General features: G+C 40.1%; 2 protein-coding genes across 2 annotated transcripts; one reads left to right on the top strand and one right to left on the bottom strand.

Moving 5' to 3' along the window:
- Positions 1–673: 673 nt before the first annotated feature.
- Positions 674–2,864, top strand: LOC126618757 (uncharacterized). Its single transcript, XM_050286915.1, has 2 exons — positions 674–1,019; positions 1,187–2,864. Exon 2 carries the CDS (start codon positions 1,214–1,216, stop codon positions 2,654–2,656), a length of 1,443 nt encoding a protein of 480 aa, XP_050142872.1. The 5' UTR covers positions 674–1,019; positions 1,187–1,213; the 3' UTR covers positions 2,657–2,864.
- Positions 2,865–6,273: 3,409 nt separating this feature from the next.
- Positions 6,274–9,389, bottom strand: LOC126618760 (probable E3 ubiquitin-protein ligase LOG2). Its single transcript, XM_050286919.1, has 3 exons — positions 8,815–9,389; positions 7,064–7,559; positions 6,274–6,702 (listed from the first exon to the last, which is right to left on the bottom strand). Exons 1-3 carry the CDS (start codon positions 9,237–9,239, stop codon positions 6,586–6,588), a joined length of 1,038 nt encoding a protein of 345 aa, XP_050142876.1. The 5' UTR covers positions 9,240–9,389; the 3' UTR covers positions 6,274–6,585.
- Between the last annotated feature and the right edge of the window lie 3,980 nt (positions 9,390–13,369).

Raw genomic sequence — 13,369 nt, 5'->3', positions numbered from 1 at the left:
CAACTCATCCGTTATCCTTTTTTAACCATATCCTTGCCTACCACTTCGATCCCTAATCGAATGAGAATATATTCAGATCCTATTTCTGAAGATCTTCTTCAGATTCTCTTTGTAAGAATTCCGAAATTTTTTATATTATATTCGTTTATTGTATATCATGCAGTTAACTTCCGTCAAGTATTGTTTATATTTAATTTTAAATTAAAAAATTTAAAATAATTTATGACAGCACAATGTACGATAAACAGACACGATGTAAGGATCTTCGGGATCTTCACAAAGAGGATCTGGAGAGGATCCTCGTTCTCCCTAATCGACAGAAAATGAGCTGTCGATCTACTTGTGGGTCCCACATAGACCCACAATTGATTTTTCTTTTTAAATAAATGATAGAATTACACTAAGAACCTAGTTTATAATGAGCTTGTCATAATAATATAATTCAAATTCGTTTTTGACGAAAATCAAACCTAAAACCAATCATTTACAAATGAAAAGAAATTCCACTAAAACGTAACGCTAAGTAGCGGTCCACCTGCGTCACTGTGTCACTAGCCGTTCCCACAATTCCAAACCCTTGGCGCTTTTTACAGTTGGGACTCGCGGTAAAACTGAGTTCGAGCTGAGAGGCTTCGGGTGTCGGCACGTGTTACCAACACCGTCGGTGGCCTAATCAAATCCCTGCCACGACACTAGCAGTAGTAGCCTAGGAGTCTTTTATATGCTAAAACAAGATCCGCAGTCCACACCCTCTGCCGAATCACTTCACTCTGAAAAAGCTCCCAGAAATCCCTGATCCCCAATTTTCAAATTAGGGTTTCTGTTCTGCGGATCCACCCCAAACGAATCAAAATTGGTGCCGCTCCCGTCCAACATGTAATGTAGATTCGCAATCGGAGCGTAAACATGGGTCGGGTCGTCTGGTTCGAAGCGAAGCCGGCGAAAATTTGGAATAGGGTGTTGCTAGTAATTCAAAAATCGATAGTGCTCCTCGTGGGTGGGAATCACACCTCCTCCAGGTTTTGCACTCGCTAATCTACTCTCTCTTTCTCCCTTTGGCTCTTTCCCTCTCTCGAAATCTGTAATTGATTTTACAAAGTTACAAAGCTCGCAACTTTTTTGATTAAACAACTCGGATTTGATCGGAAACAACGAAACCCAATTGCTTAAACGCGATATGATTCAGGCCCGAATAGTCGAAACGAAGAAAATCATGGATTTGAAGGGCGTGAGAATGCAGATCCTTCATGGGTCTTTGGCCCGGCGCGTGTTTCTCCGGGCATTCTTGATCGCCGCGGCTATGTCGATCATACCATTGATCCACATTTTGTCCGGGACCTACATGACAATGTTCACTTTTGTGAACTCCGGCGACTGCGCCGCCGAACTGGGCCGTGTCGCCCCTGTCGAATTGACCCCGGAGAAGTTCAACTTCCAGAGTCGGTTCCTGAACCCCTTCTGGGGGTCTTACGATTCGGAGCAGTGCAAGCGGGATGTGAATTTGACTGTCAGTGTGGTCAGAGAGCTCATGGGTCAGAAGCTATTGAAATACGGTACAAAAGCTCTCTCTATAGGAGAAGATTCCGCCTCAGCCATGCTGGCATTGCAAGCTTTGGGATTTCCCAATGCTCGTGGTGTTTACAAACACCGGTTCTTCTCGCTCAAGCACAAACAGTTTGTGTATGAAATTGACTATGTGGACAAGTCTTTTGATTTTGTGCTTTCCAGGGATCTCGATAAGGTTTCTGTCCCTGCGCTACTAGTGCTTGAGATCGAGCGTGTTCTTAGCCCCGGTGGAATTGGGGCTATGCTTGTGGGTAGTAGTGTTTCCTCCCCAAATAGCTTGATTAGGTCTGCTACCCCAATTTCTTCACTGCTGAAAAGTTCCAGTGTTGTGTACGTTAATTACGTCAATAACTTCACACTGGTTGTGTTCAAGAAAAATTATGACAATGCTGGTCTCTTTGAGCAGTATCGCCTTCCAGCTGACTGCCGATCCCTCACAAACAATCGACCTCTCATTGGGAAAATGGAGCCTCTGGTGAAGGAAAAACCAGTGGAGTATGGAAAGAGGTTCGCCTATTTGCCTAATTTTGTTGATCTTTCCTCAAAGAGGCGTTTGGTCTATATTGATATTGGGGCAGCACAGCATCTGAACTCAAATGTTACAAATTGGTTCCTGCCTTCTTATCCCATCGAACACAAAGATTTCAATGTTTATTTTGTTGACCATAACACTTCTGTTCTGTTATCCTACGTCAAAAAGCCGGGAATCACCTTTGTTTATCATCCAGGGCTGGCCGGAATCAAGCCAAAAGTCAATGTTACAATCGATGGAGACACAGATCCATATGTCGGAGATGAAGGGTTTGATTTCCTCGTTTGGTTCAAAGAAACAGTGGGGTTTGCAGATTTCGTGGTGCTCAAGATGAATGCAGGCAGTGCAGAACTGAAGTTCCTCACGGAACTGTTTGAAAGTGGAGCCATATGCTTTGTAGACGAGCTGTTTCTTCACTGCTCAGGCCAAGTAGATGCTGGAGGTGCAATGCCGGTGGACTGCATGGACATCTTCGGAAGCCTCCGCAGCAGTGGCGTGTTTGTCCATCAGTGGTGGGGAGATGGCAACCCCGGTGATGTTCTCCTATCTGTTGGTTGATCATGATGTGATGTTGTGATCATCTTGTTTCTATCATGTTGCTTTTATGGTTGGGCACTTAGGCTAAATAAAACAACCATAATTATCTTGTGTGGTGCGTTTATGTTATGTAGGATGATGATAAACATCCAAGTTGTTGCCTTATGGCTGGTTGGACACTTGAGCTTTCCAGCTTAGTAACTTATTAATCTTATGTTTCATTTGTGTTTCTCTGTTTGCTTTCGGTTCTTTTTCGTTGAAACTCGTTTAATTATGCTTATTAGAGTGGTCCATGGAAGCTTAATCTTTTATTAAACTTAATTATAGAATATTGATGACCCTGCTTTACACGTCGATCTCTTGTGCAGCATCTTTTAACCCCACGGATGAATGGTTTATTGCTTCCCTCACGTCAAGGTCTCTTAGAGGTTTTGGTGGGTACGAGACGAGCGAGACTTTTGTCTGTTGCATCCGTCAGGTAATGTTATTAATTCATTTAAATTATCATGAATGACGAGTTTATATTTTAAATTTTAAAAGGTAAATTACATAAAACTACCTCAACTATGACTCAAACCACAATCTCATACTTCATTTTTAAAGATTACAATTTTATATCTTATCTTACGAATTTGTTACAATGTCAGATCTCTGTCAGTTTTTTTGTTAATTTCTCTATTAAATGCTTACGTGTCTTGAGGTGAGACCCACTCCCTACCCTAACTGAATTAAAAAATAATTAAATATCAAAAAATTAAAAATAAAATCATTAAAATATTTTACCCTTCTTCCCCACACGTATCCCATAATCTATCTCCCCCAACCTTCCTTCACCACCAAAATTAGTCTCCCCCAACCCTCCTTCACCACCAAAAACAAAACCCACTTCCCCATCGCCGCCCTCACTTGCCAATCACCCTTTCCGATGCCAAGGAGGCCGACGATGGCTTCACCTGCAACTCCTCGAGCTGGTCCTGTTCATGTACAACACCCTACCCGTCCGCATCCGTCAAAACCAAGTTGGTCTCTGTTCATGTGCAACGTCGTCCTCCACGACGACGTTGTTGGTGGCGTACAACCTATCAGACCCGGTTTTTGAAAAGAGCGATGCTTTGGTGGGTCCCTAGTGGATGACGAAGGAGGCGCCGAGGATGACACAGTTGTCTAAGGTGGAGCTGAAATTGGCCCTCCACCTAAGCATAATTTCGACGTCAATGCCAAGCTTGCCTCTGGGAAGCTCGATCCGATGAGTGTTGAGTGGGTGATGCCAGATTGGTCGAGGCTATTGTTGTCGGTGGCAGAGGAATCCGGATCATCGACGGAGAGGGCCTTGATATCGTCTATCTGTTGAAGATGAAGAGGAGGAGGGAGTCGGGGAGGCGATTGTAGTGGTCGTTGTCAATGGAGGAGTAGGATTCTAGGAAGACATGGTAGATTGCAGGTTGCAGAGAAGGATTTTAGAGAGAGAGAGAGAGAGGGATGGGGGAAGAAATTGTGGTAGGAGGAGAAATATCCACATGGATTAGGCTTCTTGTTCTATCATTTTACATTGCCCAGAGAGAGGAGAGGGAGAGGAGAGAGAAGGGGCGCTAGAGGAAGGTTGGGGAGACATGTGGGGAAGGATTTGTAGGGGTGGATCCCACAATTTTTAATCCAATTGGGCTAGGAAGTGGGTTCCGTCTGTAGTCACGTCAATATTTAACAGATAAATTATTAGAAAAATTAATTGAGGTCTAACGTTGCAACAAATTCGTAAGATGATGTATGACAGTGTAATTTTTAAAATATGAGGTATGAGATTGTGATTCAACCTATAGTTGAGATAATTTTGTGTAATTTACCCAATTTTATAGAGTTATAATAAATGTACGTGTGTTAAATCTATTTCAGGACGGGCTCCTTTTTTTTATGCCTGAAATGGGAATTAGTTCGGTTTGTTTGAAAAGGATGGAACGTCCGAATCATGGGTAAGGAAATGAATGAATATGAGCTCACAACGACCGAATAATTGAACATATGAGTGGCTTGAGAGCTTTTGGAAACCAATCACAGACAGTTGTTGAGATGCAGACTTTGAGGCGACCTGAATAAGACAGCGACACCTTTGATTTGATTAAGGGGTATGCTATCTACACACTCATTTTTACTTTTCACAAACCTCTCTCAATTTTTGACGTTAAATCGAATGAATTGAAGAAAATCAAAGGACAAAAGTTAACAAAGAATATGTGAGAAGTAAAAAAATGTATGTAGATATTACATCTCTGGATTAAAAACATTATTGTGATCGAAATAAAATAATGAAAGTGATGGGGCATCTTGAAATTGTTTTATTACTTGCAATTATTTAGCTTTGCCTTTGCCCCGCAAAAATAGTTAATTGTGAAACTTTATTGGAGTTTTTTTGTCTAATTGAATAATAGTCTAGCTGAATTGACATCCAACTATTCAAGGTGTTTCTTTCAACTATCCATTCACTTGCGGCAAACGAGTAAATTAAACAAAGTGAACATTTCATCTACATCGCAAACAGAAGAAAAATGAGCATTTGTCTCTTCTAAACTTTAGTTTGTTAAGCATCTCCAACAATGTTACTTAAATTCTTTTTATTAGTAGCTAGCCAAATAACTCAAAAGCTAATTTAGCTGGCCACCATTTCCAATAATACTAGTTATTTTAGTTTTAGTAAAAATATTTTAGTATTATTTTTTTCCTAAACTTTACAGTCCAAGCCCTTTTTCTTCTTTTGAAGCTCACAAACAATGCAATGTTATAATTTTTACGTTTAGCAAAAATTTGACTCTCCTATCTAAATTTAGCTAGTTTACGCAACTTAGTACTACGGTCTAATGATATTTCTCTTCACTTGTAAGTGAGGTTTTAGGTTCGATTCTTGCAAAAGGCGAATTTGAACCACATTATTGCTAACCTATTCTGAGGCTAAGCATACCCCCTCCCCTTAAGTGTAGATAATATCATTTGTGTTAAAAAGAATAAAAAATAAAAAATAAAAAGCTAGTTTACTATTCACAAAATTAAGACTAATCATTTAGCTAGCATGTTGGAACTTGATTTTTCTCCAATTTTTTTGTTAAAAGTAACCAAAAGTCTCATTTAACTAGGGTGTTAGAGTGGCCAAACAACCTCATTTAGTTAGGCTGTTGGTTAAAGAATGTGTCAGAATATTAACAATGGTCTTCCTATGCAAGAATATAAGAACTTCCATCCAAAATAAAGTGTTTAAAAGGGAAGCAAATAAGGAGCAAAAGTTATAACGGAGTTACCTAAATGACTATTGCCCCACATTGTGACAAGTTGACTAATACTCATGAATTTTTGGTCAAGGACCATTGCTCCCATTCTTCTACAAAGAAAGCACAAGCGACCAAGTCCATCTAATAATCCCGTAGAGAGGTGATATTCTAGTGTACGGGTGCTGCATGACAGTTTTCTCACAGGGGTGAGGCCTACACGTGGCCTCGTGTTGGTCTGACTCTTGTGAGGGGGCCGCCAACACGTATGCAAAAATTACTCCTCAAAGCACAAACTTCACTTACCATCTGCATTCTGCCCCCAGAGAAACAGAGGAAAAACTATAGCATAAACGTACTTAAATCTGTCTGCCCAAATACATAAAATTCATGGCAAAATACCTGATTATCTACATTAATCTCTCTTGAAACAAATAATTACAGCAGTATAGAAGCAAATTGTATATACCCTACAACCAAGCCAAATGTAGAAGATGTATAACACTATTGCGTGTAAAGAGCATCGTTACGTATCTCTGGTGCAACACAGCATGTTACACATCATACAACATATCCTCTCATTGAAAACAGGATGGAAAACGGAAGTGCAGAAGGAAAGAGGAGAAAAAAGGCAGGGCCGGGCGCCGTGGGTGTGGGGTGCCTTTAACTTACAGAATGCTAGTGGCAGAACACATCCTCTCATTCCTCAGGGCCATCGTTGACCTTTATCTCCAAAAGCCTCTCAACCGGTTGTCGGCAAATAGGGCAGCGGTTTGTTTGGAATCTCAAGACCTTGGCACACCCATTGCACATGCACTGCAGCAAGAAAAGAAATCCAACCAAAAATCAGTCAAGACGAAAATCCAACATAAATCACACTCGGGTTGATTCAAAAGTAGATTAGTTTGCAAAAGTGATAACTGGACGGACGCAAGTTAATGTAACCCTATAAAATCTACAAAATAATTGGAAGGAACTTCGAACCCAAATAAAGCAGCTTCTCTTTATAAGACTTCCCTTTTTCCTTTTGTCATTTCATAAATTTCGGTTACCATCTTCTTTTTTTTGGCGACAAACTACGTCTCACCAATCAGAAAATTTTCTCTAGATTAAGCTCAGCTTTTTCCACTAGCAACTGTGACAAAATTTGAAAAGCAAAAGAACAAAGTATGATTACCATGTGTCTGCATGGAAGAACAGTTGTATCATGTGGTTCAGACAGGCAAATTACACATTCTTTCCCTGGGTCATTCCCGTCCACGTCACCTTCAACTGAATTACCAATGCCATATATCTCCTGTAGTTCACACCTCATCCCCTTCACCCAAAGAATCTGCTTGGCAACCCTAACTTGGAATTCACCTTTCTCCCTTTCAAATACAGCTTGAGTTATCTGGGAGTTTGTTGTTACAGACAAAGGGCTTCCCTCTGATCCATCATGGGCAGGAGGGGATGCCTCAGCCTTCACAGCTATAGGATAGATATCCAACTCAGCTACTTTCAGTAACTCTGTATCCTCAAACATTGAGAAGTTAATTCCAGTTCCAGGGGGCTGCCTGAACTTCTGGCCCAGACCTTGTTCAAAATGTACTGTCACAGGTGGATGAAGGTTAAATTTCATTGGTGTCAGATTACAGGCCTCGCCTTCTTTTGCAAAGAAGATAATGGTGATGCTGTTCACAAAGCCATATATTAAAACTTTAAAAAAAAAAAAAAAAAAAAAAAAAAAAAATCTGATGATCAAATAATACTAAATTGCATATGAAAATGTGAGGAACTTTGCGCCTTCGAGAGACAATTTTTGCATTTACAGCCATGCCCTCCTATAATTCTACATGAAAAATGCCATCACAGCATGCTGTTTGAGTATGATATGTGATGCATAAAACATAATTCTGTGTGCATCTCAGCCAAGGGAAATACTTTGTACTGCTGAATTTAACTACAGAAAGAACATACCAATCTGAATGATCAAAAGGACATAAAGAGTCTAAGGTCCTCACAGTATCTTATATTTCCTAAATTGTCATTTTTAGGATACACCCCACTGATCAATGTGCACTATCTATGACCCCTCTCTATCGTCTCAAAACTTGTGTCCTTTCACTTTTGTAAGGTTCCCAAGCAGCTTCTCGTTTCCTCTTTCTGAGTCCTCTATAGCAGTAAGAAAATCCTTGTACGACATGACTGATTTTGTATCAAACAGTACAGAGCACAGACAAAAAAAGAAGAAGAAAGAAATCATTGTGAAATCATGGTTTTCCACAGTTTAAAAAAGTTAGCTATACCAAGTAGATGTATCTTGTCATAAGATAAGATAAGTTCAAATCCGATTAACAACAGTTAGAATCTCAAATATTTGGCTCTTTACCGGTGGTAAAAGGATCACATGTTAGAGAGTGTATTAGAACAGACATTTGGTAACAATAATCCATAAAAAAAAAAAAAACAAAGTTATCTACGGTAAACCACAGATCATCTATCGATCATGTTAACCTATTGTAGTCCCACACATCCATCCTTAGATGCAGCCATTACCCATCGGCATTATAACCGGATCAAATATCATGACAATCACTTCGGTATGGCAAGTACCGCAGAATACTTTTCAATAAAACTTTGACTCTGGTAAAATTGTTTCTCATTCTTTCAGTATTTACAACCCACTATCAAACTGATTACCAATTTAGCAAAGAACTCTTTCTTTTCCAACAATCTAACTCCCACAAATTCAACTTCCACATCCCACTAGTCCACCAGTTCAACCTAACACACCAAAATTGAATCAACCAAACCAAAAACAGCAAGCCCATTTAAGCTAATCCCACATAAAAGCAAATATCAACCACAATTAGGCAGTTTATACTGTAACAAATCAGAAGTTAGGAAACAAAGTTCAACATAAAAGCCTTAAGCTTGAAATTTTACCTCCCAGCAACAGTGGCATCAAAAGCAAAGGACAGGAGAAAGCTTCCAGGGTTTTCCTCATCGGGCTCGACCTTCAGAGTCTCCTTCTTCAGATTCACATCGTTCCTTATAGTTACTGCCTTCTGGTGCTCCACGTATGGCGTCGGAGCCTGCATCACCGGGCCGCACCGGTACCGCCCGCCAGCCCAATTCGGATGGGCCGGGTCCATGTGGGGATGGGGGACGCGGTGGTGCTGATCGTACGGAGCGGGCAGAGGCAAGGGCATGGGCTGCTGCGGGTAGTAACCTTGGTACTGGTAGTACTGGGGCGGGTTGGGGTTGGGGTACTGAGACGGGTACGGAGTCGCCGCTGCGAATACGTAGCGGTTTTGGCGGGACCCATGTCTCCGGCGGCCGCCGTTTGTTCTGCTTCCGCTGTTTCCCATTTTGGGTTAAATTTTCTTGGGAAACAAACAGATTGGTGCTGGAAAATCTAGAGTTGTTGTCAGACAGGTTTAGAAGATGTGAAAGATTGGAACTTTGCTTTTGTTTTGTGTTCTCTTGGTTTTGGTTCTTCTGTGCTTTGTGTGAATTGAAAGAGAACTTTGGACAGTAAAAGAGAAGTCATAATATAATTAAATACCTATTTTAATTAATTAATCAATAACAATAAAGGAAAACACTGAAACAAGAAATAATAATAATAATAATGTTGTGGCCTATATTTAATTGACAAGGGAATAGAGGGCCGACGGCATCGAGAAAATATAGAGAAAGAGATGTGTTTGTAGAGTTGTGTAGATCATATGTTATTCCTTGTACTTTTATTTATAGTAATAAGAGAGGTTATAATATTTCTCCTCCAAGAAATACAAATCATAATCGAGAAGAATAACTAGTTTCAAATCTAATCTAGGATTTGCACAATCACATTTAAATAAGAAGTTTATAACACTCCCCTTGAGTGTGTAAATAGTCAAGTAGATTCAACATCATGTAGAGTTAAGGAAGTCGACTCGTCGGCACTGATTCTGAGAACACGCTAGTCTCAAAGTAAAGTAAGAACTTGCATAAGGAACTTAGTTTCACAAAAACCTAATGACTATGGTAAAACCCAAGTAGGGACAAAATCCATCAACTAAGGAAAAATGCATGAGAAATGCAAAGTCAAATGAAACGTTTACGAGACGTCATCAGGGATATGATCAACCCAAGATGGGTGCATCGTCAAAACCTCGTTAGGTAGCAAAACCCAATGGGAAAAATGCTCCTGATCATAGGAAAAAAGAGTACATTAAGATCAAGCAAGGATACTTCAGGATACTCCCCCTGAGTTCGACATAATTCCAAAGAAAACTAACAATGTTACAACTCAGAAAGTTTACGCATACCTAATCCTTGAACAAGCTTCTGAAACGTCGCCTTCAGTGGTGATTTGGTGAAAAGGTCAGCTAGATTGTCTTGTGAATGGATTTGCGTGACTTCAATCTTCTGATGCTCTTGTTGTTGATGTGAGAATAAGAACTTCGGTGCAATGTGCTTGGTGTTGTCTCCTTTGATGTAACCCTTCTTAAGTTGTTTGATGCATGCTGCGTTGTCTTCATAGATCGTCGTCGGGACGTCAAGGACGAGGTAAAGATTGCAAGAGCTTCGAATATGGCCCACAACTGCTCTCAACCAAAAGCATTCCTGAGTTGCTTTGTGTAAGGCGAGAATTTCAGCATGGTTAGACGAAGTGGTAACTAAGGTTTGTTTAGTTGACCTCCAAGAGTTGCGGTGCCTCCAACGGTAAAGACATAACCCGTTTGAGAACGCACCTTATGCGAATCATATAAGTATCTTGTGTCGGCATAACCAATAGGGCAATAATCGACTCTAGATAAGGGGGGTGCGACATAACTCGATAATCCGTATGGATAGAACAAGCCCAAATTCGTGGTACCCTTAAGGTAATAGAAGATGTCTTTAACACCAGTCCAGTATCAACCTGTTGGTCTATTACTTTATCTTACCAAAAGATTAATACCAAAGGAGATGTCGGGTCTAGTACATTGAGCTAAGTACAATAAAGCGCATATCGCACTTAGTTAAGGAACTTCAGGATCCAAAATCTCTTCATCATCCTCATTCGGACGGAAGGGATCTTGTTTTGCATCTAGTGATCGAATGACCATATGAGCAGTCGAAGTCTTCACTTTATCCTCGTTAAAATGGCACAACCCCTTCTAGGTGTAGTTCGATTGATGTACTAAGATTCCATCCGAACGGTGCTCTATCTCGACGCCGAATAATATCGAGTCTTTCCTAGATCTTTCATCTCAAATTCCGACTTAAGGTGTGCGGCAGTTCTCTCAAGCTCTTTAGAAGTTCCGATGAGATTTATGTCATCGACATAAACTACAACCATCGCAAAGCCGGAATGTGACTTCTTAATGAACACATAAAGGCATAGTTCATTGTTCACATATCTCTGACTAGTCAAATACTCACTTAGATGGTTATACCACATTCTTCTGGATTGCTTCAAATCATAAAGTGAACACCTCAGCTGAATTGAGAGCGTGTTTTGAGGTTTGGTAATCCAGTCAACGTACATCCTTTGGGAACTTTCATATAAATTTTCATATCAAGATCCCTATAGAGATATGCAATTACTACGTCCATCAGTTGCATCCTTAGTTTTTCTGAAACTACCAAACTGATAAAGTAGCGAAAAGTAATCACATCCATAACGGGTGAATAAGTTTCATCATAGTCAATCCCGGGGCATTGTGAAAAGCCTTACGCAACAAGACAAGCGTTGTAACGCACAATTTCATTATTCTCATTGCGTTTCCGAATGAAAACCCACTTGTAGCCAACGGGCACATGTGGAGAAGTAGGAGTTACAGGTTCAAACACCTTACGTTTCGCAAGCGAATCGAGTTCAACTTGGATTACTTGTTTCCAATTGACCAATCAGTTCTACGTTGACATTCATCAACGGAATGGGGCTCAATGTCATCACTCAACATGATCTCAGTAGCTACTGCATATGCTAATGCATCATCGATGATCATCTCATTTCTACGCCAACACATCATCCAAGCTAGCATAATGGACCGAAATCTCTCGCTTCTCGGGAGGTGGATTCGTCTCTTCAAGGACGTTTCCGTAATCTAGAATTTCCTTATGAGTTAGATGGAATGAGCATGCGACAGTTGGATGCATGGTAGGCCCTTTAGGGGCCTGTGCCGTGGGTTTCCTTTTTTGGGGGTGTGAATCCTTTGAACCAAGAAGTCTGCCATACTTTTGTGTAGGGGCATATGATTAGCTAGCCGCTAATGTACGTGGATCGGCCAAAGTGGCATCTCAGATCTCCAGGTGGGAAGTCCATTGTACATTTGGTACATCTATCTTTACAGGCACATTCGCAGCTGGAATTTGTGATCTTGTCACTCACGCTAAATTAGTGAAAGCATATGGCATGCTCTGAGCTACGCTCTGAAGATTTAATATGCGCTGCAGTGTTCTAAAAAACGCCCTAGGCGGCACCTAGGAGCTAGGCGCCTTGGAACCGAGGTGATTTTGTGCAAAACGGTAAGAAAAATCCGAGTGGCTCTAGGCGGCCGCCTAGGTGGGCTAGGCGGGCTAGGCGGCTGGGTGGTTTTTTATTTTTATTTTTATTTATTTTGAAATTTGTTTAAAGTCTTAAGTATAATTATACTTTGAAATTTTGTTAATTTTATAGAATATGTGTGTTGTGTATCAACTTAAATTCCGGGATGCTAAAGATAAGTATCTTACATTACTAAATTTCCTTATTTTCTTCCTATTTTCCATTTTATGTTGTTTTAAATTATGAACTTGTTGTACATGCGTCATCCTACAATACTTCTCACTATGGTTATATGGCATATATGCTTAATGTGTTTTTAAATTATGGACTTGTTGGATACTCTTTTTGCATTTTATCATTCTTTTATTATCTTATCCATGAATTTCATACAAGTATAATTTTTTGTAAGTGTCAATATGCACTTATTTACAAGATATACAAGAAATTTACCTAAATTCGCCTAGGCGCCCGTTGTTGGAAATATGCCTTGAAAGTCAATCTTTGGAAGAAATCTTTCAGGACAATGAATGTGTGTATAGATGACTCTTATACATCAAAAGGCAAAGATACTAATTAGGACTATCTCAATAAACGATATATGTCCTAAATAATGAATCCATGGACAATGGATCGATGGAAGAAGTAATCTAATGATATTAGACTACAGAGACTTTCTTCACATAACCATCATGTCCAAAAAGGTTCTTGGTCATATGATTGTCAGAGGGATACTGACAATGCAAAGACCAGTACATACTATGTCCCCTTCAATTGGAAGGATGGAAAGTCTCATCCCATTCGTGTAGTGACACTAAGGCAGGTATGTAGGTGCTCATTAAGAGAATGAGTTCACTGAACACAATTAAACGAGAGTACTTGCATGGAGGTCTACTCACATGTCAAGCAAGTAACTCTAATAGTTGGAATAATGTAAGTAGTCCTTTGACCTAATGCATCATAGTTGTCTTGTGGTTAGGT

Source organism: Malus sylvestris, chromosome 4 (assembly GCF_916048215.2).
Source record: "Malus sylvestris chromosome 4, drMalSylv7.2, whole genome shotgun sequence".
Lineage (NCBI taxonomy): Eukaryota > Viridiplantae > Streptophyta > Magnoliopsida > Rosales > Rosaceae > Malus > Malus sylvestris.
The sequence above is the reverse complement of the archived record's forward strand: the minus strand, read 5'-3'. Positions and strand labels throughout refer to the sequence as shown.

Coding starts and splice junctions, on each gene's coding strand:
- LOC126618760 (XM_050286919.1), bottom strand. CDS start 9,239: ATGGGAAACAGCGGAAGCAGAACAAACGGCGGCCGCCGGAGACATGGG. Junction 7,560..8,814: donor GATGCCACTGTTGCTGGGAG/GTAAAATTTCAA, acceptor CTTTGTGAACAG/CATCACCATTATCTTCTTTG. Junction 6,703..7,063: donor TTCTTCCATGCAGACACATG/GTAATCATACTT, acceptor TTCTTGCTGCAG/TGCATGTGCAATGGGTGTGC.
- LOC126618757 (XM_050286915.1), top strand. CDS start 1,214: ATGGATTTGAAGGGCGTGAGAATGCAGATCCTTCATGGGTCTTTGGCC.